Source organism: Mercenaria mercenaria, chromosome 1 (genome assembly GCF_021730395.1).
Source record: "Mercenaria mercenaria strain notata chromosome 1, MADL_Memer_1, whole genome shotgun sequence".
In the NCBI taxonomy this organism is placed as follows: Eukaryota; Metazoa; Mollusca; class Bivalvia; order Venerida; family Veneridae; genus Mercenaria; species Mercenaria mercenaria.
The window spans coordinates 1,308,843-1,336,841 of record NC_069361.1 but is presented as its reverse complement, the minus strand read 5'-3'; the positions used below and the strand labels follow the sequence as shown (position 1 = coordinate 1,336,841).

The 27,999-nt window shown below is 37.6% G+C and overlaps 1 protein-coding gene across 2 annotated transcripts; it reads right to left on the bottom strand.

Annotated features, from left to right (window-relative positions):
* Positions 1 to 27,982, bottom strand: LOC123545203 (ataxin-3-like). 2 transcript variants are annotated; one of them, XM_045331547.2, is made up of 7 exons: positions 27,878 to 27,982; positions 17,290 to 17,454; positions 16,871 to 17,007; positions 14,676 to 14,830; positions 11,445 to 11,705; positions 7,049 to 7,450; positions 1 to 1,395 (listed from the first exon to the last, which is right to left on the bottom strand). In XM_045331547.2, the coding sequence occupies exons 1-7, from the start codon at positions 27,899 to 27,901 to the stop codon at positions 1,334 to 1,336; spliced, it is 1,206 nt and encodes a 401-aa protein (XP_045187482.2). In that variant the 5' UTR covers positions 27,902 to 27,982; the 3' UTR covers positions 1 to 1,333. The 2 variants fall into 2 exon arrangements, with proteins under 2 accessions (XP_045187482.2, XP_045187483.2); XM_045331548.2 differs by having other exon boundaries at positions 27,838 to 27,964.
* Between the last annotated feature and the right edge of the window lie 17 nt (positions 27,983 to 27,999).

Here is a 27,999-nt window from a genome sequence, read left to right as displayed (position 1 = left end):
AATCATTCATTAATTTAATGGATTTCACTTTGTAATGGCATAGCAATAGTTTTTACTACACAATTTGAACTTTACAACAGGAAAACAAAGAACACTGAACTTTATAAGTCAATGAGAAACTAATTTATATGAAGTATTGTCACCACTGGTCATGCAAGGCTAGCACATCTTATACAGCACCTGAAGGTCTATAGTCCCTTACTTTGGCAACATTACTGGTTCGAAACAAATGAAACATTTATCTAGAGAAATTAAAATTTGTAACAACTTTCTCAGAATATGCTGTAGAATCACTGTGACAACAAGTATTTTACAGGTCGACATTAGTAATAACACAAAATGCTATGTGTGCCACATTAATATTTAAGTTATTTTCAATATCATTATTTTTAAGAATACTAAAGGAGAGGCCTCTAAAATAAGTAATAACAACTCTATTAGAATGGTAAATAGCTTTAGACATAGCTGTACAACAGCTAAATTGACATCAACGTCAATACTAGAGTAGGCATTCATATTTACAAACAACAGGGCATTTTCATTTAACTAGTCATTCAATTATTGAATTAAAGCATTGAAAGTGGCATCAACATGTACTTTTTTGTCTTTCGTTTTTTCTATTTCTTACTCTTTTTTTTAAAGCATTAACCTACCTTTTATTTCAAAGATGTATAACTCAAGTAAAGCCTATTTTGGCTTATTTGATTTAATATATCAGCACCATGAGCTAGCATCCTTCACAACAACAAACTTAGTCAAAGAAGTGATAAATTACAGGAAAGAGAATGGTAGATTTCTGCAGAAATCACATTTTGCCATTATCAGTTTATCATATTATACACACTTAATTTGACCAAACACACATAGTTTTTCATTTGAACACGTATTAAGTAAAGCAGGGAGATAGCGTCTTAACTGATAAACAATCTTGTACTGTATCAGCTAGAGGTAGAGAGATTTCACATTACAGTTTGATTACCCTGAATGGTAACACACTGAGCTTGGAGACAGTGTTTCATAACCTAGTGTTTATTTTTGTTATAAAGATACTCGAGATAACACTTTGATATATCTAGAAACAAAAAATACAGAACACATATATCAAAGATCAATATTGCAACATTCACATGCCTAACATGCACAGAGGAACTATATATTGCTTATATCTATGGCACTGGCCCATTCTCATCATCATTCTTAATTAAAAGCCTATGCTCTATTGCAATATGTGAATATCTTTCACTAGATTTATTCAAGAGAGTTAGATCTGAGCGGAAATTGAAGAGACCCAGTCTATAACAGCACAAAGTAAGGACTACTGTTGACATCACTGCTATGTGTCCTGACTCATGGACATTGCTATAGCCTGCTGTAACATTTCTTCTTCTGATAACTCTGCAAGAAAAATAATAAATATTAAATCTTAATAATGTTCCAACCAGTGAAAATAATGCTAAATCACCACCAACTTTGAAACATCAAACTGATAAGGGAGACAAATTCTTCAAACTTAAAGGTTTTATTACTTTCATACAAAAGATACCGGTAAGTGGGGGCACTTTCATACAAATACTTTGTTTTAACAAATTTAATACCATAAATTCTGATATATTTTTGTTGTTTTCAGCACAAATGGAACCATTATATTAAAATGGCTCATAAATCTGGTTTATCAATGCCTAGGGACACTACAATCCTGATCTACAATATAACTTTACACTATTCTAGACATTAAGGACAAGAAATATATTTTTCTTAACTAAAACATCGTTATTACACATCTTTTCCATAAAAAGTCGCTCACCTGTGTAACGCACCGTAATACTGTAAACATGTTTTACCTAGTGATTTCATGGAGACAAATATTCTGACCAATTTTCATTAAGATTGGACCAAAAAATGTGGCCTCTTGAGTGTAAACAAGCATTTTCTTTGATTTGACCTAGTGACCTAGTTTTTTACCCCACATGACCCAGATTAGAACTTGTCCAAAATTTCATGAAAACAAACATTCTGACAAAGTTTCGGGAAGACTGGAGCAAAACAGTGGCGTCTAGAGCATATACAAGCTTTTCCTATGATTTGACCTAGTGACCTAGTTTTTGACCCCGCGTCATGATAACAAACATTCTTACCAAAATTTATGAAGATAGAATCAAAAATGTGCCCCCTAGGGTGTAAACAAGCTTATTCTTTGATGAGACCTGGTGACCTAGTTTTTGACCCCACATGACCCAGATAAAAATTCATTCGATATTTCATGCAGACAAACATTCTGACCAAGTTTCATGCACATCAAATGAACAAGAGTGTTAACAAGCTTTTCCTTTGATTTGACTGGGTGATCTAGTTTTTGACCCCATATGACCCAGTTTCAAACTTGGCCTAGAAATCATCAAGATAAACATTCTGACCAAGTTTCATAAAGACAGGGTCATAAATGTGGCCTCTAGGTTGTTAAAAAGTTTTTCCTTTGATTTGGCCTGATGACCTAGTTTTTGACCCAACATGACCCAGTTTCGATCCAGGCCTAGAGATCATCAAGATAATCATTCTGTGCAAGTCTGTATCAAATCAAAGCATAAATGAAACCTCTATATGACTGAAAGGGCCAAAATAGAAAATTCTGCGCCTGACACCTCTATATGACTGAAAGGGCCAAAATAAAAAATTCTGCCCCTGTCAGGTGCAGTAACTCTAGAACCCATGACGGAATCTAGCTGATTTTTCAAATCGAACCAAGATCTTATTGTGACTTAAGATGTGTTTAAGAGTGGGTAAAATCAAATACAAGAGGGTCATGATGACCCTGGATCGCTCACCAGAGTAATATGAGCTACATTTTTCAAATGTCAAACTGATGATTTTTAGAAATTTTTTGGAAGATTTTCTGATGTACAATCAAGTAACCCCTGGGGCGGGGCCAATTTTACCCCGGGGGTCATGATTTGAATAAAGTCTGTAGAAGTCTACTAGGCAATGTAACATATCAAATATCTAAGATCTAGGCCTTCTGGTTTATTTTTAGCAAATTTATGAAGATTTCCCTATGTACAATCAAGTAAACCCTGGGGCTGGGTCAATTTGACCCGGGGGGGGGGGGGGGGATCAAGATTTGAACAACTTTTGTACAGGTCCACTAGGCAATGCTACATGTCAAATATCTAAGCTCTTGGCCTTCTGGTTTATTTTTAGAAAATTTTGAAGAGTTTTCTATGTACAATCAAGTAACCCAATGGGGCAGGGTCAATTTGACCCCGGGGGTCATGATTTGAACAAATTTTGTAGAAGTCTACTAGGCAATGCTACATGTCAAATATCTAAGCTCTAGGCCTTCTGGTTTATTTTTAGAAAATTTTTGAAGATTTTCCTATGTAAAATCAAGTGACCCCTGGGGCGGGGTCAATTTTGACCCTGGGGTCATGATTTGAACAAATTTTGTAGAGGTCCACTAGGCAATGTTACATGTCAAATATCTGAGCTCTAGGCCTTCTGGTTTATTTTTAGAAAATTTTTGAAGATTTTCCTATGTAAAATCAAGTGACCCCTGGGGCGGGGTCAGTTTTGACCCCGGGGTCACGATTTGAACAACTTTAGTAGAGGTCCACTAGGCAATGTTACATGTCAAATATCTAAGCTCTAGGGCTTCTGGTTTTTGAGAAGAAGATTTTCTAAAGATTTTCCTATGTACAATCAAGTAACCCCTGGGGCTGGGTCAATTTTGACCCCGGGGTCATGATTTGAATAAAATTGGTAGAGGTCCACTAGGCAATGCTTCACACCAAATATCTAAGCTCTAGGACTTCTGGTTTTTTTTGAAGAAGATTTTTAATGTTTTTCCTTTCTGTTGCCATGGCAACCAGAGTTCTGCATGGAATTCAATTCTTTGATCAATGTTTGTAGAGCTTCACCCAAGGAACATTCCTGTGAAGTATGGATGAAATTGGCCTAGCGGTTTATGAGGAGATGTTTTTTAAAGTAAAAGTTTATGGACGCCGGACGGTGACTGATCCTTATAGCTCACCCTGAGCCTTTGGCTCTGGTGAGCTAATAAAATGTCACTTCTATCGTGTTCACAAGGTAAAAATTACCAAACTTTGGATCTTTTAGGGGTCAATCAGGGGCCGTAACTCTGGAACCTATGATTGGATCTGATAGATTCATCATGGAATTCAATATTTATTGTTGTTGAAGATATTTTGCAAGTTTGTATCAAATCAAACCATAAATGAAGTCTCTATATGGCTGCAAAAGCCAAAATAGCAAATTTGGGATCTGGCCAGTTTTTGAGATATCATGCCAATACAAATTGTGTGCAAGTTTGATTAAAGTTGATTGCAAAATTTTGTCTCTATCGTGTTCACAAGCCAAACAAGGAGTTGTGTTCAATAAATGCTTTATGCCCCCAGTGGCATCTTTGTCGATACAAAGCAACCTAAGTCCAAAACGAGGTCAAGGTCAAACTGAGGTCAGGTGATGTTTAAAGATGAGGAATGGTCAGCGGTTACATCTGTATTAGTATCAATTCATTCTTGTAAGCAGTATTGATGCTAGACGAAACAGTCCCATTTGGTTAACCAAGTGATGGCCCAGCAACCTAAGTCCAAAATGAGGTCAAGGTCAAACTGAGGTCAGGTGATGTCTGAAGATGAGGAATGGTCACAGGTTACATCTACTTTAGTATCAAGTCATTCTAGTAAGGGGTATTGATGCTAGACGAAATGGTCCCATTTGGTTAACCTCGTACACATGGACAAACGAATGAACGAACGAACGAACGAACAGACAGGACAATCACTATATGCCTCCCGCATCAGCAGATGCCGGGGGCAAAAAATAGCAAATTTTGGCACTTTACGGGGCCATAACTCTGCAACCCATGATGGGATCTGGCCAGTTTTCGAAAAGAACCGAGATATTATGCCAATACAAGTTGTGTGCAAGTTTGATTAAAGTTTATTGCAAAATGTGGTCTCTATCATGTTCACAAGCCAAAAATAGCAAATTTTTGCCCTTTAAATGGGCCATAACTCTGGAACCCATGATGGGATCTGGCCAGTTTTCGAAAGGAACTGACATATTATGCCCATACAAGTTGTGTGCAAGTTTTATTAAAGTTGATTTCAAAATGTGGTCTCTATCGTGTTCACAAGTCAAAAATGGAAAATTTTTGCCCTCTAAGGGGCCATTACTCTGGAACCAATCATGGGATCTGGCCAGTTTTCGAAAGGAACCGAGATATTATGCCCATACAAGTTGTGTGCAAGTTTGATTAAAATCAAATACAAAATGTGGTCTCTATCGTGTTCACAAGGAAATTGTGGATGGACAGGCGGACGGATGGACGGACGAAGGGCGATCACAAAAGCTCACCCTGTCACTACGTGACAGGTGAGCTAAGAAAAAAGAGGGCCATGATGGCCCTAGATCACTTATCTGAGTTATGCTGCTTGCATGAACAGTTTTGGTAGACAGTTATGCAGGAATATGTCTGTGAAATTATATTAAAAAGCTCCCAGTGTTTTCTGAGAATAATTTATTTTTTGTTTTTGTTTTTGTCGGGTTTAACGTCGCACCGACACAATTATAGGTCCTATGGCAACTTTCCAGCTCTGATAGTGGAGGAAGACCCCAGGTGTCCCTCCGTGCATTCTTTCATCACGAGCGAGCACCTAGGTAGAACCACCAACCTTCCATAAGCCAGCTGGATGGCTTCCACACATGAAGAATTCAACACCCCGAGTGAGGCTCGAACCTGTATCGGTGAGGGGCAAGTGATTTATGGTCAGCAACCATAACTACTCGGCCACGGAGGCCCTAGATAATAGCCTAAAAGTTTCTACTAAATAACAATGGGAAGGTAGTGTGTATGTTTGTGTTGGTAGGAGGTGGGGGTAAGAAGTTGCAGGAATGACGTGATATGACAATATCAAACAAGAAGATTTTTCCACTATATACATATCGGGAAAAGTGACCAAACATCCCAGCAGACATTTTATGTGGAAACAGAATAATTTATACAATCTTAAGGTCACAGGTAAAAGGTTATCCAAGAAACATTTGTGTAAAATTGTTTTAAAATTGGGCCTGCTGTTTCTGACAAGAACATTCTTAAGGTTTCTAATATATACTAATTGGGAAAAGTGACAATTCCCTCTGGTGACCATGTTTTATGACATATCAAAATAATTTGAACTACCGGTATCTTGGTAAAAGGTCACACAAGGACCATTTGTGTGAAATGTAAAATCAAGCCTGCAGTTTTATACAAGACATTTTTTTTAAGTTTCCACTTCTGTAGAAGGTCACACAAGGTAAATTTGTGTGAAATTATTTTAAAATTGGGCCAGCAGTTTCATACAAGAAATTTTTTGACAACAACCTCTGGTGGCCATGTTTTTTGGTGAATCAGAATAATTTGAACAAATCTTGGTAGATTGTCACACAATGACAATTTGTATGAAACTATTTTAAAATTGGGACAGCAATTTCTAACAAGATGATTTTTTAAGTTTCTACTTTAAACATATACGAAAAAGTGACCATGCCTTCTGGCAGCCAAGTTTTTTGACAAATCAATATAATCTGAACAATCTTGGTTGAAAGTCATGTAAGTACCATTTATGTGAAATTATTTCAAATTGGACTAATGGTTTGGGAGGAGATGTCATTTGAATATTTTATTTTTTTTAACTCAACTGCTCCTATGTGCAACCAAGCGGAACCTTTTGAACAACTTTGGTAGAGGACCACCCAAGGACCATCCAGACCAAGTCTCATCAAAATCCATGCAGTGCTTTTGGAGGAGATGTCATTCAAAGAAATTGTTGACGACAGACACATGCATGCACACATGAAGAACGAAGGACACAGCGTGATCACAACAGCTCACCATGAGCACAAAGTGCTCAGGTGACAATCTGTGCACTCTTTCAGAGAATTTATGCTTTAGTGAAATCTATGCACTTGTTCAATAAATGTACACTACCAATGGAGAAAAAAAATATCAGCAGATGGAAAGTTTTTTCATCTGATTTTTACAAATTACCTGAAACTCTTGTCTCAGAATTTGTTCCATTTACTGCTGCTTCTGTTGTGTTATCACATGAACAAGTTCCTTTGGTATTAGTTTGTTCCTTTTGCTCAACAGAGTCTTTTTGATTGTCAAATCTACTTAAGAAAGCTAGTCTTTTTTGTCTCATTTCATCTGCATCTAGCTTTTCTCCTTCTTCTTCATCATGTGACTGACTTGTGGTGCCACCTAGCTTATAACCTGGAGTGCTCTCCCCTTGTGTAGATTTCTCAAGATTAGAGCTTGGTATATTCTGTGATGTAGAAGTGGACTGTCCAACACTTGGTATATTCTGTCCTGATGAAGTGGACTGCTCTGAACTTGTTTCACCAGTGGCACAAGCTGTTTCAATTCTGCTTACAGACTCTTCTATATAACCTGAAATTCATTTAAGATATTTCAAAGAATACCCGTGGTTTCTCTTATGTTATTGATTACTACCATGCTGAATTTCATAATGAAGCTGAGCTTATTTCCCATCTGCTTTCAAGTAAATACAGTGTACTATGAATTAAATGAATGCTGTCACAAGAAAACTTGTTTATACACAAAATGACTTCCTTTGAAACTACTACTATTTGAGGTGATCTAATTTTCCTAAATTTTGCGGCTGTGCCAAACCACCACAAAAAGGCACGAGTAATGTATTTAATGACTAGATGTGTCAATTAGACACTGGTGCCCCCATTTCCTGTCACTATACATGGTTTCATGTTTCTAGGTGTACTATTTTTAAGATATATGCAACACAAACATTTAAAACTTTATGTGTATTTTTCACAAAGTCGAGGACTGTAACTTTAGTCTGGCTTAGTGAAATTGCAAACAGAACACCATACAGATGCATAATTTCACATGATAGAGAACAATCCTCTAAAGTTTTATGACTCTAGGTCAAATGCTTTTTGAGATACAATGGACACAAACTTTTATGCCCTTAATGCATACCGTATTTCACCTAAGTCTTGGGACACCCTAAATCTTGGGACACCCCTAAAATGTGGAAAAATAATTATTTTTCTTGACCCAAAGTTTTTGGACATGTATTTTCTCAGCGTATTTTTCGTCCCTAAGTGTTGGGACTAAGGTTTGTACTGATTCAAGATGTAACCCAAATACCGTTATTATACATTGTATGGTGTTGTATCGATCAAAATATCAAATAATTATAAGACTATTTTTTTTAACATTTTCGTGTCGTGTTTTTACTAGTAGTGTTTTTTTTTTTACCATACCAGTTAAGTGTTGTATTTTTTTTTTTTTTGCTGCAGCCAGGAAGTCCATTTTCCGTTATTTGTTTATTTTTATTTACCACTGACTTGAATTTACCCGCGAATCGTACAGATATCAAAACGCCATGCCGGTAATTTTCCATTCCACGAGCACGTGCGACCTATCGTAATGTCTAACTTACAACGCCGTTACTTTTGTTCATTGACACGTATACAAAAAACAGTCGTCAAGCATTCATTTTTTGATTTTATTACTTCAGATTTTCAACACCGATTGAGAAGTAATATACTGGTTGGGAACCATTTTCCGGACACATTTTCATATTTCGGCTCCATTATTCCCTAAAAAATATATTTGACATAAATAAAGCTCACACTGCACAAACTTCAGCTCCTTCCACATCCGATGTAGTAATCAGCATCGGGTTGTGACGTAAAATATGGGTTCCATGGGGCCTCAAATGGGGTCACTAAAATAAGTTATTTTTCCCGTCAGGTAAACCAGTATCCGGACAAATATTTTGGCGGTGTTTTGTTGATAATTTGATATCAAAATAAGTAATTAAACTATTTCTACACATTTCTTTATCATTCATCTCTTCAAAATTGCACATGAAACATAACCCGACGTTCAATAGCAGCTACGAAAGCAAACCGAGGTTGACTATAAAAACTCGAATTTCGTCTTATACGAATTCTTGATAATTCCAATAGATATAGAATAAAATAAGTGCAAAAATCGACAGCCCTGCATCTTACGTAACTTTTAGCGTAAAATTAAAAGTAGAACATGTTATCAGCAGACAATCATTATGCAGTTTGATTATTTCTTCCCCACTCGATACCTCGGCATTTGTGAACTACTGCGCATGCGCAATGATATCTTCATGCCCCGTTAAGACAGAAAGTTGTTCTGTAAACGTAGGTGAGTTATCATAAAAAAAACAAACATTATACAGCCTTATAAAATAGTGGTTTGTTGTAGACATGAAGAACAAACATCCAAATGATCTAGATGAAACAATTTCATGAATAACAAAGAAATAAAGCGGATATTACATGTGTCCGGAAACTGGTCCTGTCCGGAAAATAGTTCCCAACCAGTAGTTTGTATTCTATAACGATTTTAAAAAGGTATCGACAGAAATGTTGGCAAAATTCTATAAAAACGGTCGAATTTTCATAAAATTACTTGCAAAATTTCAAACAGCGCGATCCTAAATACTTATTTCTTTCTAAAAGTAAATAAATGATACAAACTATGGGCATAAAATTCAGACTTTTGACCAGAAAGTACAAAAAACAGAATAGAAAAATCTTAAATAATGAAAAGGCGACAGCAATTTAAAAATATGAAGTAAAACGATTTTTGGCAAACAGATTTCTGTTACGTGAACTCGTGAACGTAAATAGAAAATGCGGTTAAAAAACAAAAACAATAATGATGTTGTTGCGTATTTTTAATAAGCTTTGAATGAATCTTTGTACATGTACATGTATTTTTTGACACGACACTTTATAATAAGATATTCTTCTCAAACCATTTTGTAATTTCCTTGAGGGCAAATAGGTTACAGAGGTAAGATATCCGCTATTATAGTTTGACACGTTTACCTGTCAGTTTATACGGGATATTGCACATTCACTTCAACAAATTAAAAAGAAGCTTTTTTTTATTGATTGTTACAACACTAGATCTACTTCTCAGCACTTAAGAACCGAGGCGGTACGATCAAACAGTGATGTGCAACATGGCGCGAAAACATGACGTAATGCCATGAAAATCTCGGGAAAACTATACCGCTTTGATCTCCACTTCTAATGTCATCATACCGACACACTTCTTTTAGCTCTTTGAGGGGGTGTTAATTGATGATGAAAACAAGGCCAATTACTTTGTTTATCAACAGAATAATTACCGATAATCGTTGTTGTTTTTTTCCGCTTTCAACACGGGTGGGTGGGGGATGTTACCCGATGACGATTATTGTGTCCATATTTTTGGGACACTTTTCAAAATAATTATTTTTCGAGAAATAAGTCTTGGGACAGTGAAAAAAATAATTATTTTATGCTGTCCCAAGACTTAGGTAAAATACGGTACTTTTTATCAAGTAAAGGGCAATAACTCTGGTCTTGAAGAGTGAAATCCAAAAGTAAAACTTAGGTGCACAAATTCACATGCTGAATAATATTCTTTAATACATGGTTTCTTGAGTATAGGTCAAAATTTTTTCAATATATATGCAAAACAAACTTTTAAGCGCTTTATGTGTACTTTTCTTTAAGTCAAGGACCAAAACTCTGGTCTGGCAAAATCCCAAACAGAACACCAGGTGCACAATTTCACATGCTTTATAACAATCTCACATTTTATGACTCTAAGTCAAATACTTTCTGAGATATATGTGATACAAACTTGTACGCCTGTTCTACATATTTATGACTAAATCAAGGGCCTTAACTCTGGTCTGACCTACAAAATCCCAAACAAAATCCCAGGTGCACAACTCCACTTGCAGAATAATATTCCTAATATGTTTCATGAGAATCATGACCCAGGTCAAATACAGTTTAACATTCATTTAACACAAAGTTTATGCCCTTTTACACATAGTTTTACAAAGTCAAAGACCATAACTCTGGCCTGGCCAAATAAAACCTTAAACAAAACCTCAGGTGTACGACTTCACACGTCAAATAATATTCCTATGATGTTTCATAATCCTAGGTCAAATACTTTCCGAGATACCTGTGACAAAACTTTATGGCCCTTTTATGTATATTTTTTACCAAGTAAAGGGCCATAACTCTGTTTTCGGTATGAGAAATCCAAATTAAAATATCAGGTGCACAACTTCACATGCTGAATGACAATCCTGTAGGGTCTGACAACTCTGGGTCAAATACGTTTTGCAGTATGCACAACAAAAATTCACACAAATGTACAGATAAGGGCAACTCTAAGTGTGGCCCATTCTTTGAAATCTTTTGAATTCCACCATGTAATGGCATCTCTGACAGAATATAAAATAAAATGATTTTTCAGTCAATGAATAAAATCTCCTACAGTTATAAACCATGAAAAATTTATAATTTGACTACTCATTTTTTTAAAATTATCCTATTCAGCCATATACCTTCCATGCTCATCTGCAGGGCTCTTTGTAGAGAAACATCATCTGACTCTATCATTTTCTTGCTTTCATCAAGAGCCTTCTCCACCTCTGCATCCTGCTCCCCACCAGAGGCTCCTGCTGAAGCTCCGCCCTTCCCAGCCCTGGACTGAGCATTGTCTGTGATCAACTGTGGTTTGATTGGCTGTACAGCAGGACAGAGGCGGAGCAACTGATCAGCTTCACATTCTGACAGCTCACCCATCACAATAAATATTGAGTAACCTACAATATATATATATATGTATACTGGGTTAGTGAGTTCAAGCCCCTACTTCTCCAACTAAACAAGAGCTGTCTCCATAGGATGACACATGCCCCCGATGGCACTTTGAATGAATAGTTATGGTCGATGTTAGAGTTTAGGACCTTTGACCTACGGACCTGGGTCTTGCGCGCGACACGTCGTCTTACTGTGCCACACATTCATGCGTAGTTATTTTAAAATCCATGCATGAATGACAAAGATATGGACCGGACATGCCCATCATTGCACTATCATGAAATATGACCTTTAACGTCTAAGTGTGACCTTGACTTTTGAGCTACGGACCTGGGTCTTGCGCGCAACATGTCGTCTTACTGTGGTACACATTCATGCCCAATAATTTTAAAATCCATGCATGAATGACAAAGATATGGACCAGACACGCCCATCAATGCACTATCAGGAAATATGACCTAAGTGTGATCTTGACCTTTGAGCTACAGACCTGGGTCTTGCACGCGACACGTCGTCTTACCGTGCCACACATTTATGCGTAGTTACTTGAAAATCCATCCATGGATGACAAAGATATGGACCAGACAAGCCCATCAATGCACTATCATGAAAAATGACCTTTAAAGTCTAAGTGTGACCTAGACCTTTGAGCTACGGACCTGGGTCTTACACGCAACACGTCGTCTTATTGTGGTACACATTCACGCCAAGTTATTTGAAAATCCATCCATGGATGACAAAGATATGGACCGGACACGAAAATTGCGGACAGACTGACAGACGGACAGACGGTTCAAAAACTATATGCCTCCCTTCGGGGGCATAAAAATTACTATCACCGGTATAAGAGCCCAGTGTTTTGGTGTTTTAACACCATCACTTCTGGAATTGGAGCAACTTTTGTCTCTTTTACTATCCTCTATAGTGTTTCCTGCAGACTCTAAAAGGGGCATGGTGCTTTCCTTGAAAAAGGGCACTTTTAATGCGCAGTTTAGCACTGAAAGGGCATTCGTCCAAGTACACTTGCTGGCATCATTTTACAGACACCATTTTACATACTATTTTCACATTGCATTTGAGAATTTTTCATATCTCAGATATGGGGTAGATATTTTGTATTATTCCTTAGATAATGCAATTATCATACTTTCGAACATTCTTATTTTGTTACCAACATGAAGTGCTGGCTTGCATTTTGAGAGACAGATATCAGGTGATAATTTAATAAGCAACAAGTTTTATTGAACAACTATCAATGCCCAACTTTATTTTGTCAATCATCACATACCATTTCACCATTGAATTACGTTAAGAGCATAGGCAGTTCGTCAAATCTACATGTAATCAATGACTGTGTACCTATATCGCTGATTAAACCCATTGTTCTTCGTTGTCAGTAAGATTTAGAAGACAAATCTACATGGAAAGTTACATTTTTCTTTTGTTTTGGGCATACGAAAACGAAAGTAGAATGCTACTTAAAAAGTACATGCTGTGAAATTTGCTAGATTAGATCGTCTGCCACATACATACACTAGTTTGAATCAATGATTGACTATGAATCTGTTTTTTTTTTCTATCTAATCATACAGTATTAAGTAAAATAAACATACATGTGAATACCTATGGTTCACTGCGAATAATAATTCAAAATTTCGGCTTGCTTGAATGCGGCCGTGCACTTTCAACTTAAATTTCAGCCTTATAAAATTATTTGGACAAATTATTTACTAAAACAAAACTAGGGCCTTGCATTTTTAGTTTATTCATTTAAATCTCGATCAGGTTTTATAACTTAATCGCTAGGTTATCAGGTATTTTCATACCGATGTACGTTTTCAAATTTTCAAGATGGTGGCGACTTCTGCGTCGGCGCGTCATGAATGTGCTTTTGAAAGTACTACTTCGTAATTATTAAACAAGACATTTGTCGATTTTAATGAATTTGGTATCATTCTGAAGCTTAAATGTTTATCTTGTATTATTTTTATAAATGATACCCGTGAAGGAATAAAATATATCTTGTAGATAAAATCGATGTAAAACATTTTGAGTCTGGTCATTTTTCATGGGTTGGTCGGCGATCGGCAAAGGGCAAACATTCAACATTGTATTTTTAAAGGCCTAATGAGCGCATCAAAAATGTGCGACAATCAATCTACATTTTAATTGATTACAACCTTTTAAAATAATTATCCTTTAATCATGAGTTAAATGACAGTTTTCAATCATCTCTTCCGTAAAAAGGCTAAATGTAGCTTCTCCGCCGACGTGCTAAAAACAACAAATTTTCATCTACTGTTTCCAATTAAAGAATCATAAAACAGTAATTGATTGCATAATCCAGTCAGTTCTTAATCAGGGTCATTCACGGTTGATGCACCCACGTGTCGACCTGTTGATCACAGCCGCTAATTGACGATACAATACACGGAACATGCCCCGCGGACATTGGCTATCCAGGCTGGTTTTGAAAGGGCACTTTTCAAGATAAATACAAAAGCCTGATAAAATAAAAGGGCACATGGCGCAAACGGGCAGCTTGAAGGGCACCTTGGCGGCACTTCAAACGGGGCATGGCGCTGCGCCATGTTAAAAAGGCCTGCAGGATTCACTGCTCTACCTTACATGATCAGTCTTCTGGAGGAGTCACCCATATAGGTGAATAAAGTTTACTGACAAACAAATATAAGTTACATCACATTACAGTGACTGGTAAAAATTTCCTATGGAATACAATTATTAAGTTGGGGCACATGGATGCACTTACTACATATTAAACCTCATCTTTAGAAATTAAGTTCTAAATAAAAGAACAAATACAAAATGTACCATCAATGGTGTTATTAACAGAACGGAATTGAAATCCAGAGAATTTAGAAACATAAGCAATGATGAATTAATGTGTTACATGTTGTTAAATAAAACCATCCTTTCAGAAAACTAGAACAGTTCAAGAAAATTCCAGTTACCATCTTGTTGCAGTTGTGTAAGGAACATGCTGAGATATGTATCTGATATAAGTTCTGGGCCAGTGAGTAGAGAGTTTAAGTTAAACCACTGGTTTCCTATCTTCCTTACTGTCAGCCAATGTTCACCAAAGTTACATATGTATGATTTCATCTGCCTGAAAACAACATAAGATATATAGAGAAAGAGTTTTGTTTTACCAGTCTTCATTATCAGGTGTTTCTAAAGAATGTCATGCAGCATGTACATGTATAAACAAATTCTATAAATAAGTATTTTCCCAGACTGTTTGGTTTAACACATAAACTAGGTGTAAAGTTGCTACATTCACTGGAAAAAAATTAGAAATGACCAAAATTGTGATGCATTAGATTTAGACTGATTCAATATAGTTTAAAAGATATGAATGTAATTGCATTATTTCTTGAATGCCCCTAGTATGTAAAACAAGGTATACTGTATTATCCTATAGATGGTCAGCTTATACCACCCAGCAAAACTCCATATATAATATGCCATTAAGCCAAGTCACTGTAATTATATTCTTATATGATCAAATGCAATCCAACTTCAATAACACCAACAACAACCCACATGTGTAATAAAAACAACAACCTAACCAGCTTCAAAATAACATGGATGGAAATGTATTTTTTGAATGGATCAGATGAGTTACCAGGAGATGGACCGAAAATCCATCTGTGAGACTCACAGATTTTTGGTCCATCTCCCGGTCATACGGCAATCAATTTATAAATTTCTCCCGGAAATCCAAAATTCCAAGCTAATGGCTTCATGTATCAAACTAAATCACTAATTACACACTGTGGCTGACGTAATTTATCACTCTATCGATAAAAGTTTAACAAGGTCACGCTCTGATGACATTCTGCAAACGGGTGTGTGTACAGTATGGGCTACTTTTAGATTGTGTTAATCATGCTGGACACAATTGATTCTGCCATTGCGACCAGTGTAGATCATGATCAGCCTGCACATCTGTGTAGTCTGATCATGATCTGCACTGTTTGCCATTCAGTCAGTATGTTTTTGGTAAGCAACATTTTCAACAGTTAAATGGTACTGTCCAAAATGAAGGGTGGACAAGTTCATTATAGAAATTCAGCAGGGTAAGGGTTAAATGTTTTAAAATGCAACTTAAACCCCTGAAAACATTGTCCAAATCAGTTAATCAAGTCAGAAAGGAAAATGATTTAGATTTAACCTGTTTTACAGTTTTATATTCAACCAAAAATTTCCTAAAAAATGTTGGCTGCTAAAATCTCCTGGAGTTTCATCAAATCGTCTGGATTTTCAACTGATATTTCCTGGAAAACTGTCCACGGAACTTGGCATGTATGATTACTGTGAAATCATTAATATTTGTGGGGGACAAATTTTCGTGGATTTCGTGGTAGTCAATCCACAAAATTAAATCCCAATGAACAAGTAAATTTCCCATTCAGTTTATGTTCAAAAGTTGAAATCCACGAAATTCATATCCCCATGAAATTGCTGTTTTGACCAAATATCAAAGCCCTAGGCCATGTGCTTTCGTACAAGAAGATTTTCAAAGTCTTCCCTATATAAGTCTATATAAACCATGTGACCCCCGGGGCGGGGCCATATTTGACCCGAGGGGGATAATTTGAACAATTTTGGTAGAGGACCACTAGATGGTGCTACACACCAGATATCAAAGCCCTAGGCCCTGTGGTTTTGGACAAGAAGATTAAAGTTTTTCCTTTCGGTTACCATGGCAACCAGAGTTCTGCATAGAATTCAATTCTTTGAAAAATTTTGAAAGGATCATTCCACTGAAGTTTGGTGTAATTCTGCCCAGTGGTTTTCAAGAAGTTTTTTTAGAAATTGTTGACGCACGACGCACTATGCACGACGGACATCAAGCGGTCACAATAGCTCACCTTGTCACTTTGTGACAGGTGAGCTAAAAAGGGGCATAACTCTGTAAAAAAGCAAAGTAGAGTTATGGAACCTATGCAATGTAAGTCAGTTTATCACAGTGAATAAGTGTGTGAAGTTTCAATCCATTACCACAAGTGTTTACTGAGATACCAGCTTACGTACAAAAACTTAACGGACGCATCTGTTATTCTTTGAATAGTCGAGCTAAAAATACATCAAACCTTGAATTAAAGCTCTTTCATTGGTGATTCTAGATATAGTACATTCTTACATTGGATTTGTCCGAGCTTGTTGTGCTATTGGTCTTTGTGATGTATATGACACCAGTTCCAGTCCCATCACTCGTAATGCTTTATCTATCACTTGCACAGAGAAAAATCCACTGTCGTCATAATTATTTGATGGTTGCTGTAGAATACAAGGTAACAAACAAATCCAAATGGAGCATAAAACAAGTAAATACAGTGGTTAAAATGAAAATGCACACAAGAATAAGAGAAAATCTTTTTTATATCTATATTAAATGTTACTCAGTGTTTCCACTGGAATGGCTTAATTCTTTTTAAATAAATATTGAATCCAGTCCTGTTCCACACAGAATCTGTTGTACAAAGATTTTACAAGTCAGTATCAATCCATTTTAACTCTATGTGACAAGTTTCAGGTCTACATTATGTCTGCATGCTATACCTTTATAAAATGCTGATATCCTTCTGTCTCTGTACCAGCTTCAGCCATTTGTTGTCTCTCTGTCTCATCCAACTGTCGGGCTATATCTGCAAGATCCACTGCTGAGAAATAAGGACCCTGCAGAAGGGCATTCAGACAATGCTGAGCACATAAAGATCCTTCTTGCTGTAAAAAACAAAATTACAACATGTAACAATTTTGCTTTAGGCATACTAGAAAAGTTTATAAAGGGTGTTCCACAACATATACAGTAAACTCTGCTTGTTATGATATTCAAGGGACATCATAATAACCTGCACATCCACTCTGACAGGAAGTGTTATTATAAACATACGAACAAGGAAGTGTGGGATGTTCTGTACTTTGATAAACACTGTTTAATTGTGTTAAAGGCACTGGCGTCCAGATTGTACGACAACAAAAAAAAGAAGAAAAAAACACATGACCCAGTTTCAAACTTGGCCTGGAGATCATCAAGATCAACATTCTGTGGAAGTTTATACCAAATCAAAGCATAAATGAAACCTCTACATGGCTGAAAGGGCCAAAATAGAAAATTTTGCCCTTTCAGGGGCAGTAACTCTAGAACCCCCGATGGAATCTAGCTGTCGGATTTTCAAAAAGGAACCGAGATCTAATTGTGACTTAACTTGTGTGTAAGTGTGGTTAAAATCGAATGTACAATGTCACTTCTATTGTGTTCACAAGGTAAAAATTAACAAATTTTGGCTCTTTCAGGGGTCAATTAGGGGCCTTAACTCTAGAACCTATGATTGGATCTGATGGATTCATCACGGAATCCAAGATCTATTGTTGTTAAAGATATTTTGTATCAAATCAAACCTTAAATGAAGTCTCTATATGGCTGCAAAAGCCAAAATAGCAAATTTTAGCATTTTAAGGGGCCATAACTCTGGAACTCATGATGGGATCTGGCGAGTTTTTGAAAGGAACCAAGATATTATGTCAATACAAGTTATGTGCAACTTTTCAGGAATAAAATCAAAGTCTATTTGTAGCAGGTAAATAAGGAACTATTTCAAGGGCCATGAAAGCCCTGTATCGCTCACCTGACCTATTGACCTAAAGATCATCAAGATTAACATTCTGACCAAGTTTCATTAAGATATGGTCATAAATGTGGCCTCTAAAGTGTTAACTAGCTTTTCATTTGATTTGACCTAGTGTCAGACCTAGTTTTTGACCCCACATGACCCAGATTTGTACTTGACCTATAGATCATCAAGATTAACATTCTGACTAAGTTTCATGAAGATACAGTCAAAAATGTGGCCTCTAGAATGTTAACAAGCTTTTCCTTTGATTTGACCTAGTGACCTAGTTTTTGACCCAACATGACCCAGATTCGAACCTGACCTAAAGATCATCATCAAGATTAACATTCTGACTAAGTTTCATGAAGATACAGTCATAAATGTGGCCTCTACAGTGTTAACAAGCTTTTCTTTGATTTGACATAGTGACCTAGTTTTTGACCCCACATGAGCCAGATTCAAACTCGACTTAAAAATCATCAAGATTAACATTCTGACTAAGTTTCATGAAGATATCGTCATAAATGTGGCCTCTACTGTGTTAACAAGCTTTTCCTTTGATTTGACCTAGTGACCTAGTTTTTGATTCCACCTGACCCAGATTTATACTTGACCTATAGATCATCAAGATTAACATTCTGACTAAGTTTCATGAGGATACAGTCATAAATGTGGCCTCTAGAGTGTTAACAAGCTTTTCCTTCAATTTGACCTAGTGACCTAGTTTTTGACCTCACATGACCCAGATTCAAACTTTACATAAAGATCATCAAGATTAACATTCTGACTAAGTTTCATGAAGATACTGTCTTAAATGTGGCCTCTACAGTGTTAACTAGCTTTTCCTTTGATTTGACCTGGTGACCTAGTTTTTGATCCTATATCAACCAGATTCAAACTGGAACTTAAGATCATCTAAATTAACATTCTGACCAAGTTTCATGAAGATACAAGCACAAATGTGGCCTCTTCAGTGTTAACAAGCTTTTCCTTTGATTTGACCTGGTGACCTAGTTTCTGATCCCAGATAATCCAATATCGAACTGGTCCAAGATTTTACAGAGGTTTCATTAAGACTGGGCCAAAAATTTTGACCTCTAGAGTGTTAACAAGCTTTTCCTTTGATTTGATCTGGTGACCTAGTTTTTGACCCCAGATGACCCAATATCAATTTCTTCCAAGATTTTATTGAGGGTAACATTTTGACCAAGTTTCATTAAGATTGGGCCAAAATTGTGACGTCTAGAGTGTTAACAAGCTTTTCCTTTGATTTGACCTGGTGACCTATTTTTTAAACCCAGATGACCCAATATCGATCTTGCCCAAGATTTTATTGCGGGTAACATTCTGACCAAGTTTCATTTGGATTAGGCCAAAATTGTGACCTCTAGAGTGTTAACAGTAAAATTGTTGACGACGGACGGACGACGGACACAGGGCGATCACAAAAGCTCACCTTGAGCACTTTGTGCTCAGGTGAGCTAAACAAAGGTAGGTCAAACTTTTTGAAAAGGATGATGTATTTAACCTCAAACTACAGTTTTTCAGTACTAAAGTCATATTACGCTTCAGTGTTGAGAGAAATTTTTATAGCGGGAAAATCGTGGTCGGATGATTTTCATTATTTAGAAATTGCAATACTAAATAAAGCCAACACCACAAGTAGGTTTTCCTCCACAAATGTCAATCCAGGTAAAGAAAAGGCAGTGGCTAGAGAACCGGAATCGGTTCCCTAGACAGCGAACTTATTCATACGGAACCGCTTCTCTAGCCAAAGTACTGTGCATAGGTTAGGGAACCGGAATTTTATTTCTAAGCATAAAGCTGCCGGAGTTCTGCACCTTGTTTTTTTTGGTAATTATCATGAATAATATTATCTTAATTAATTTTACCATGCCCTTGCATTTATCTGCGTTTACTGTGTCTCCAAAAGTGTACTCGTCTCATACTGTGTCCACCATATTGGAATGATATAAACTATTACGACTGAATGCGTGAAAACTACTTTGCCGTTTTTAAATGTTATTTGCTTTAAACATGTATGTTAAATTCGTTAAATGTAAAATTGTATTTTTTTTGTATATGCGTCATTAGATGTTTATGGATGTACAAAATACTTTAATTGGTATTAAATCTTCCAGCGGATTCTTTGATCACTTTAAATACTGGTTTGTAACACCTCGGCATTTCACGTGCATCATTAAAATAATATCTTAACATGCATGATACTTACCAAAAGAAACAAGAGCTGTCAGTGCGCTCGACTATTCTCAGTGCTTGATAGTATAATATAAGCAAAAAGTAAAACTTTATTACAATAAGCATATTCTAAGTCGAAAAGGGGCCATAATTCAGTCAAAATGCTTGATAGAGTTCCCCCCTCCTTTTTACAGACTAGGGTCATGATGGTAAACAAGTATGAAAATATTAAAGCAATATCTCAATGGACTTTGAAAATATTTGGGGTGGTACGCAAACTTTAACATTTATTCTAAGTCGAAAAGGGGCTATAATTCAGTCAAAATGCTTCGTAGAGTTGCCTCCTCCCTTTTACAGACTGGGGTCATGATGGTAAACAAGTATGTAAAATATGAAAGCAGTATCTCAATGGACTTTGAAAATATTTGGGGTGGTACGCAAACTTCAACATTGTGTGACTCTCATGCTAACGCTCACGCTGGGGCGAGTAGGATAGCTCCCCTATTCTTCGAATAGTCGAGCTAAAAAGCGAATTCCGGCAGCTTTATGCATATAAATAAAATTCCGGTTTCCTAGCCTATTCACGGTACTTTGGCTAGAGGACCGGTTCCGGACGAATAAGTTCGCTGTTTAGGGAACCGATTCCAGTTCTCTAGCCACTGCCTAAAGGAAAACTCTACCCAATGATTAACCATGAAAATGTAGGGGAGGACAGTACATGGTTCTGTTCTTTCTATCAAAAAAGTAAGTGTATGCATAAATCTAGTCACACAATGGTAGTCAAAGGGAAATTAAGAATGGCACAACACATATGTGCGACTTGCTGGCAGAAAGTCAAAAGGAATTTGAACATCTGGAAAGTTCTTCCTTGTCCCAACTCCATAGCATGACAATTTATTTCCATAAATATTGTACAAGAAGATAAAGGAAACAACATTGTTTTGCCTAAATTTTGTTACGGTAAAATAAAGGAAAAGAAAAAAAACATCAAAAAATGTCTTGATCAGCCAGAATGTAACATCACATATTAGTAATCATGATGAGTCTTGTAAAATTTGCAGAGAAGTTAAAACTTAAAACAACCTCAGGTTTTCAGAAAGTAGAACAAAAAGTTTTGTTTCAATCATGAATAAGTTAAAAGATCCGGAAAATTTAACCATCTGCAGTGTCAAATTAGAATGAACGATAAAGTCAATACAGATTATAAAAGTATTACAAATTTTCCAGTACAATGATTTGTTGGAATGTGATTTATTAGAACTGGATATCCAATAGGTTTCACAGGAAATGAAAACATGTTTCCTGAAACAAAAGAGGTTTGGAAGTATTGTAGTGCCCGCGTACGGTCTGGTACGGCCTACGGGGCGATAGCCCGAACCCGGAATACAGCAAGAGTGATTTCCCTTGCGGGCAGCACGGAAAGACGTTGCTGGTGTTGCAAGACAATATTATTTGGCTAAGTACTGTCCCAAATATCTTAAAGTAGAGACTGATTCCACCTAGTAAGTTTCCCACAGTTACAATATTGGTGGCAGCAGTGGGATTGGTGAAGATAGCACTCCTTTTAGTGATGATGGTAATGCCAATGCAAGTAGGCCATCATCAGATGGGGGAGTGGGAGCCAACTATAGTCAGCTGGCAAAGAAATTAAGTTCTTTGCAAAAGCATTTGACATTTGACGGTAAGGGCAGCTGGGAAGCTTTCGATTTAAAGTTTTCCAGATATGCTGAGGCATGTGGATGGTCAGATGCTGAGAAATTTGAGGGCTTGTGCTGGTGTCTTACTGGCAAAGCTATGGACTATTATGTATTGATACATGATAGTGGTGAGGTGAACTCCTACCAGAGTTTACATGGTAAGCTTGAGGCACGGTTTGGTGAGCACGAGTTGCCAGCTGCGGCTCAATTGCATTTTCAACAGGCTCGCAAGGATGAGGGCGAGTCATTAGATGATTTTGCAGACTGGCTTTTGACACTTGCGGCAAGAGCATTCAGAGGCCTGCCAGATTCATTTGTGACTAATCAAGTCATAAGTCGTTTCTGTCAGGGCCTGTTGGATAAGGATGCAGGCTGTCATGTGTTTATGCCTGATCCTACGAGTATCCAACAGGCCAAGCAAGTAGTCTGTAAATACCAACAGGCACACATGGCCATGTTTGGTATATCAAAGCACCAACCTAAGTCGTTCAAAGAGGAGGAATGGTGCGAAGAAGACGAACACGTTTTTGCAGTGGGAGAAATGGCCGGTAGCACACAAGGGGCACCGGATAATAGGACTGTCATGGAGGCACTAAAGCAATTAGAGCTTAAATTTGAAGAAGTCATGACAGTCAGATCCAGTAGAGACGGAGATGATGAACTACCACAGAGGCTTTATAAAAGAATCTGTTTTATGCTTTGACAGGCAAACTTCGGTTTGTGTGGTGGGGATAGTAGTTCTGAGTTTTTGAAGCTTTGATAAGAGGCTCTGATGCAACCGCCTAGGTTACCCTTGCCGACTGAGATGCATTAAATAATTAGATCAGTGCATGGGTACCATAGGTCCAGGGCGGCAAGGAGAAGGTCATTGCATATGGTAGTTATGTTCCTATTTGGTAGACTGTTTACTGTACGGAATGACCACTCAAGTTTGAGGTGGATAATGGGGTTCCAAGAGCCTCAAGGTCAACTGGTGCGAAGGTGGTCGGAGGAGCTGTCTCGGTTAAATATTGTGCTGCAGCACGGGGTAGGTCGTGAGCATGATAAAGCTAATGCAATGTCTTGAATGCCAGTTGAAGGCATTGCCAAGAGTATCATGCTGGGACACGACTGGAGCAGTTACCTTGTGGTAGGTGAAAATACTAGGGATGGGAACGAATGTTCGAATATTCGAAAATCGGCCGAATATTTGAATATGAAAATCAAATTTGAATATTCGTAAATTAGTAAATAGATTTTTTTTCTTCTAAATAACAAAGAAGTATAAAATTATCGTTGATTTTGTGCAATATAAGCATGCTAATTCTGCAGAATAAAACCGTTTGTTCTGTCATGTTTGTTTATCGCGTATCAAAAGATGTCAATTAACAAGAAAATTGCAATGCATTATTGGCAGGGACCACCGTTACGGATTAGCAGTTTGCAACAGGCGTAAATGTGATGCATGTCAAAAATTGTCCAATTAACAACAAAATTGCAATGCATAATTGGCAGGGGTCATCGTTACGGATTAACAGTTTGCAACAGGCTTAAATGTGATGCCTTTTTATCTTTTGTTCATTTTTATTGGTGTCTGTTTTATCTAACAAATTTAAAATTATTTTTTCGAAAAACAATACCAAACTTGTAGATTTTGGCGATCTTTATAAAATATTTTTTATGACATTTCAGACCGTCCGCAGAATCAGTTTTCATCCACAACGCCCGGGCAATTCATTTATTGTAATCAGCCGTATTTGAAATAAATTTCGAAGTAGTTGATAATAAAATCAAGAAATAACATATGATTGATGCATAAGATCATGTTGAAGAAGGTTTACGTCTGCCTTCATTAAGTTTATCGGCTTTTTACACGCTGATTGAAAATTTTCAAAATGGCGGCGATAATACAACAGCGTGACACGTGCTTAAATTGGACGACCTGCTGTATTTAGATAAAGTTGCGACGGTCTAAATTATAATCGATTTGAAAGGGTTTTTTTTTATCATGTTAAAGCTAAAACGCTGGATTAGTTAGCGAATATGTTTATGATTATACTGACAGAATCATCAAATAAAACGCTAGGATGGCGAGTTAAACTAGGTACGAACAAACATTTTTAGGCCTTATTACGTACGATGATTCACGTTTTAAACAAAGAAATATATGTCATGCCAATCACTTAATAAGAATTTAAAGCTGCCATTAAAAAATATCGAATATTCGAATATATTCGAATATGGCAAACCGAATATTCCAATCCCTAGAAAATACTGTTAAGAAGACAACGAAAGTTGGGGTCCTTTAACCTTGTAGACGATGCAGTGCCGTTGGTCATAGGGGACACCGAAGATTACATCACAAGAGCATTTGAGGGACCTAGGACCAACAAGGGCATGGGTACAACTGTCTACAGGTATCTTGATGTAGACGACGCAGTGCCGTTGGTAAAAGGGGTTACCTGGAGTTTACATTACATAGTCCAGGGGACCTGGGACCAACAAAGGCATGGGTACGACTGTCTACGGGTATCACGATGGAACCAAAGATGACACCAAGGGTAAGAGTGGCAAGCCAGTCCTTGCAATGGTAGTCTCAGATGCGGGATGACCCTTCTGGGAAAAATAGCCTACCAGATGAAGTAATTTTTGGTGCTGGTATGAATTTAGACTACTCTGAGGGAATAAGCTCCTTTGTGGTAGATATGTTTAGAGATGCTGTTGTAAGCATGATGAACATGGCGACCACAAGGAGGGTTGAGACTGAGGCTGTTTAGGGCCTCGGTAATACAGTCACATCTGGACAGTCTGGTTCAGTGCCTACTGTAAAACGACCAAGTTCACAGTCTAAGGTCCTTTCCCGTGGAAAGGACAAACTAAAAAGACTTGCCGTGCCTAAGGGTGCGACAGGTACCTCTGACTCTACACAGGGTTTGGGGTCTAGCCTTCAGAGTTTGATCTCCGTACCAGATCAAGGAGCTCTGAGGCAGGGGTCGCGCTGTCGGTCGCCAATGGCGCCAAATGCGCCGATTTACAAATTCTGGCGCTAGTTTGGATCAGTTGGCGAAAGTTTCTGGCGACAACAAAGCAAAGATCGGGCCGAGACATTTTTTTAATGACACCAAGGATCATCCTACCTAGTCGCTGTGAAGTTAATTATCGCCTGCGGGCGTATCCGAATCGCCGAGTTGTAATCTGTTTGTTTAATTAATTAACGTTGTAAAACCGATGTCAATTATCGATAAATCCCTGGTTAACTCCGCCTACTTGCCTGTCAAACTTCAACCAATCGTAGCGTTATTTATCAATATTGCAAGCCGCCGCCATTTTAAAAATTTTCAATCAGCGTGAAAAGCCGATAATTTTATCGAGTGCAGACTAAAACCTTCTTCAGCATGATCTTAATGTATCAGTCTTACGTTATTTCTTGATTTTATTATAAACTGCCTCCAAATTTATTTCAATCACGGCCAATTTCTATAAATGAATTGCCCGGGAACCAATTCCGCGGACGTCTGAACAGCCGTATAAATACATGTAATTTGTAAAAATATCGAGAAGTTTGGTTTTGTTTTCGACAAATTAATAAATAAATCGAGTAAAACTATAAATCTGAACAAGTTGATGCAAGAATCGGGCATTTTTAAAGCAAAAGAATCGAAACATGCACGAAAACTTCCAATGCGTTCGATCGTACACCTGATCAATTTACGAGTTTCGGATGCGAAAATTTCGGATGAAAATTTAAAGGGGACTTTTTTTTATAGCGCAGTTTGTACTTTATTTAGAAATGATTAAAAAATTTTTGTAAGACACTCGTTTTACTAAAATGTTCTTTAAACTTTGCTTTTTATTCTATTTGTTTTGTTACTTTTGTAGTTTTGAAATTGAACTGAAATAAATGAAGTTGAATTTTAGTATTTGTTTTCGTTCTTGTAGTTTATAATTCAGGTAAAATCTCTTGGCACTGGCACCAATGTTGGCTCCAGTGGCTCCTCTTTGGCTCCAACTTTTGCCAAATGGCGAAAGTGTTGGCGACAGCTTAGAAATATCCAGAGCCACCCCTGCTGAGGGATAAAACTGGACTGTTGGTGGTTCTCAGTAGTGGGGCTGAGTGATGAGCGGAAACAGGTTTAGAAATTGCTGTTTGTTTTGGATTGGTAATGAGGTAGGACAGATCCGGCATGGTCCGATCTGTTTCATGCCAGTCAAACGGCTGAGTCAAATCGGTGAAACATGGAACAATTTCTTCTGTTAGATTGTGTTTTATGTTAGTGTGACTTTGGTCAAGATAGCATTCATCTTGGTATGCTGAAAAGTCTGAAGGAGGAAGCTATTGAACTCAGTCATAGCCTTCCCTCTTTGGGACTTCGAACTCTGAAACAGATTAGTCCGGTGAAGCCTCGTCCAAGAGACCCCAGACAAGGAAAGTATGGCCTCACACAGTTTTACTAGGATAGGGCAGGCACCACAAGGCCCTGTCACAGAGGAGACTTGAGCTCTGCTTGGACCAGCAGTAAGGTTACCTAGGCCCCCCTCTGTTAGGCAAAGCTCAGGTAGTAGCAACTGTGTGAGGTAAGGGTCAGCCGCCTGTTTGACTAAAGGTTGTTTTATGGAAGTGTTGGGCTGCTGACCATTCTTGGAGTAGGAACAGTTCTTATGATAGCACTGACTATCTTTTGAAGAACTGAGTCTGATTAAGCCATAGGGGCATATCCCGGTGCACTATTGATGCGGAAATCCACGGTCGCCGGTAGCGGTGGTATTGTGGCTGAAGTGACACAATACTAGTACTGGTTAAACCCAGGAACATTTCATATTTAAGCACAAGAGACCATGGTATACTTCCATGGTCTAAGACACCATGGTCTACTTCCATGGTGTAGGGACTACCTCCTTTTAATAGGACGGGGAGGAGTGTAGTGCCTGCATATGGTCTGGTACGGCCTATGGGACGATAGCCTGAACCCGGAACACAGCAAGAATGATTTCCCTTGGCGTGGGCAGCACGGAAAGACGTTGCTGGTGTTGCAAGACAATATTATTTGGCTATTGTCCCAAATATCTTAAAAGTAGTGTAGTGCCAGTCCGGTCTGGTCCGACATACGTGAGGATAGCCCTACTGGAAGCCGAAAAGGGTGATTTCCTGTGGAGCGTTCCAGCCAGTTAGACGTCCTTCATAAACCATTCAGTAATCTGCCAGTAGACACGAATCTACAAACTCATCGTTGATCCAAGGTTATTGGTAAGTTGTCTTGGACTATATTACATAATCACCAATTACAATAGTAGAGACTGTTTCCACCCGATAAGTTTCCCAGTTACAATAGTATAAGCATTACAAAGGCACAAAAGAGTTTCCTAAAGAAATATGTTGCAAAATCCATATCGTAGACATCTACGCCAAGGGTTGTTAACCATTTGAAGTTATGTCATATGTCATTCTTTGGTGTTTTATTTTGTACATTGGCAATAACCATGAAAATCGCCCCTGAAAGAATGAAAATCAGCAGAAGTTCCAGACATATAAGGATCGTCATCCGAAATCATCAAGTCCGAATCAGTGAAACTCGAGCGACGTCAAATTTCGCCTTAGGGACATCAAAAATGTAACTTACCATTACAGAAAAATGTCGACTAAATCAATACATTCAGTACCTTTTCATGAAAAATAGCTTCCATTTCCTCTTTAAAAACTAATTTACTCTCGTTTGTGTGAAGAAATAGAAAATTTTTCGACGTGATTGTTTGGTTTACCGAACAATTAACTAATGTTCTAG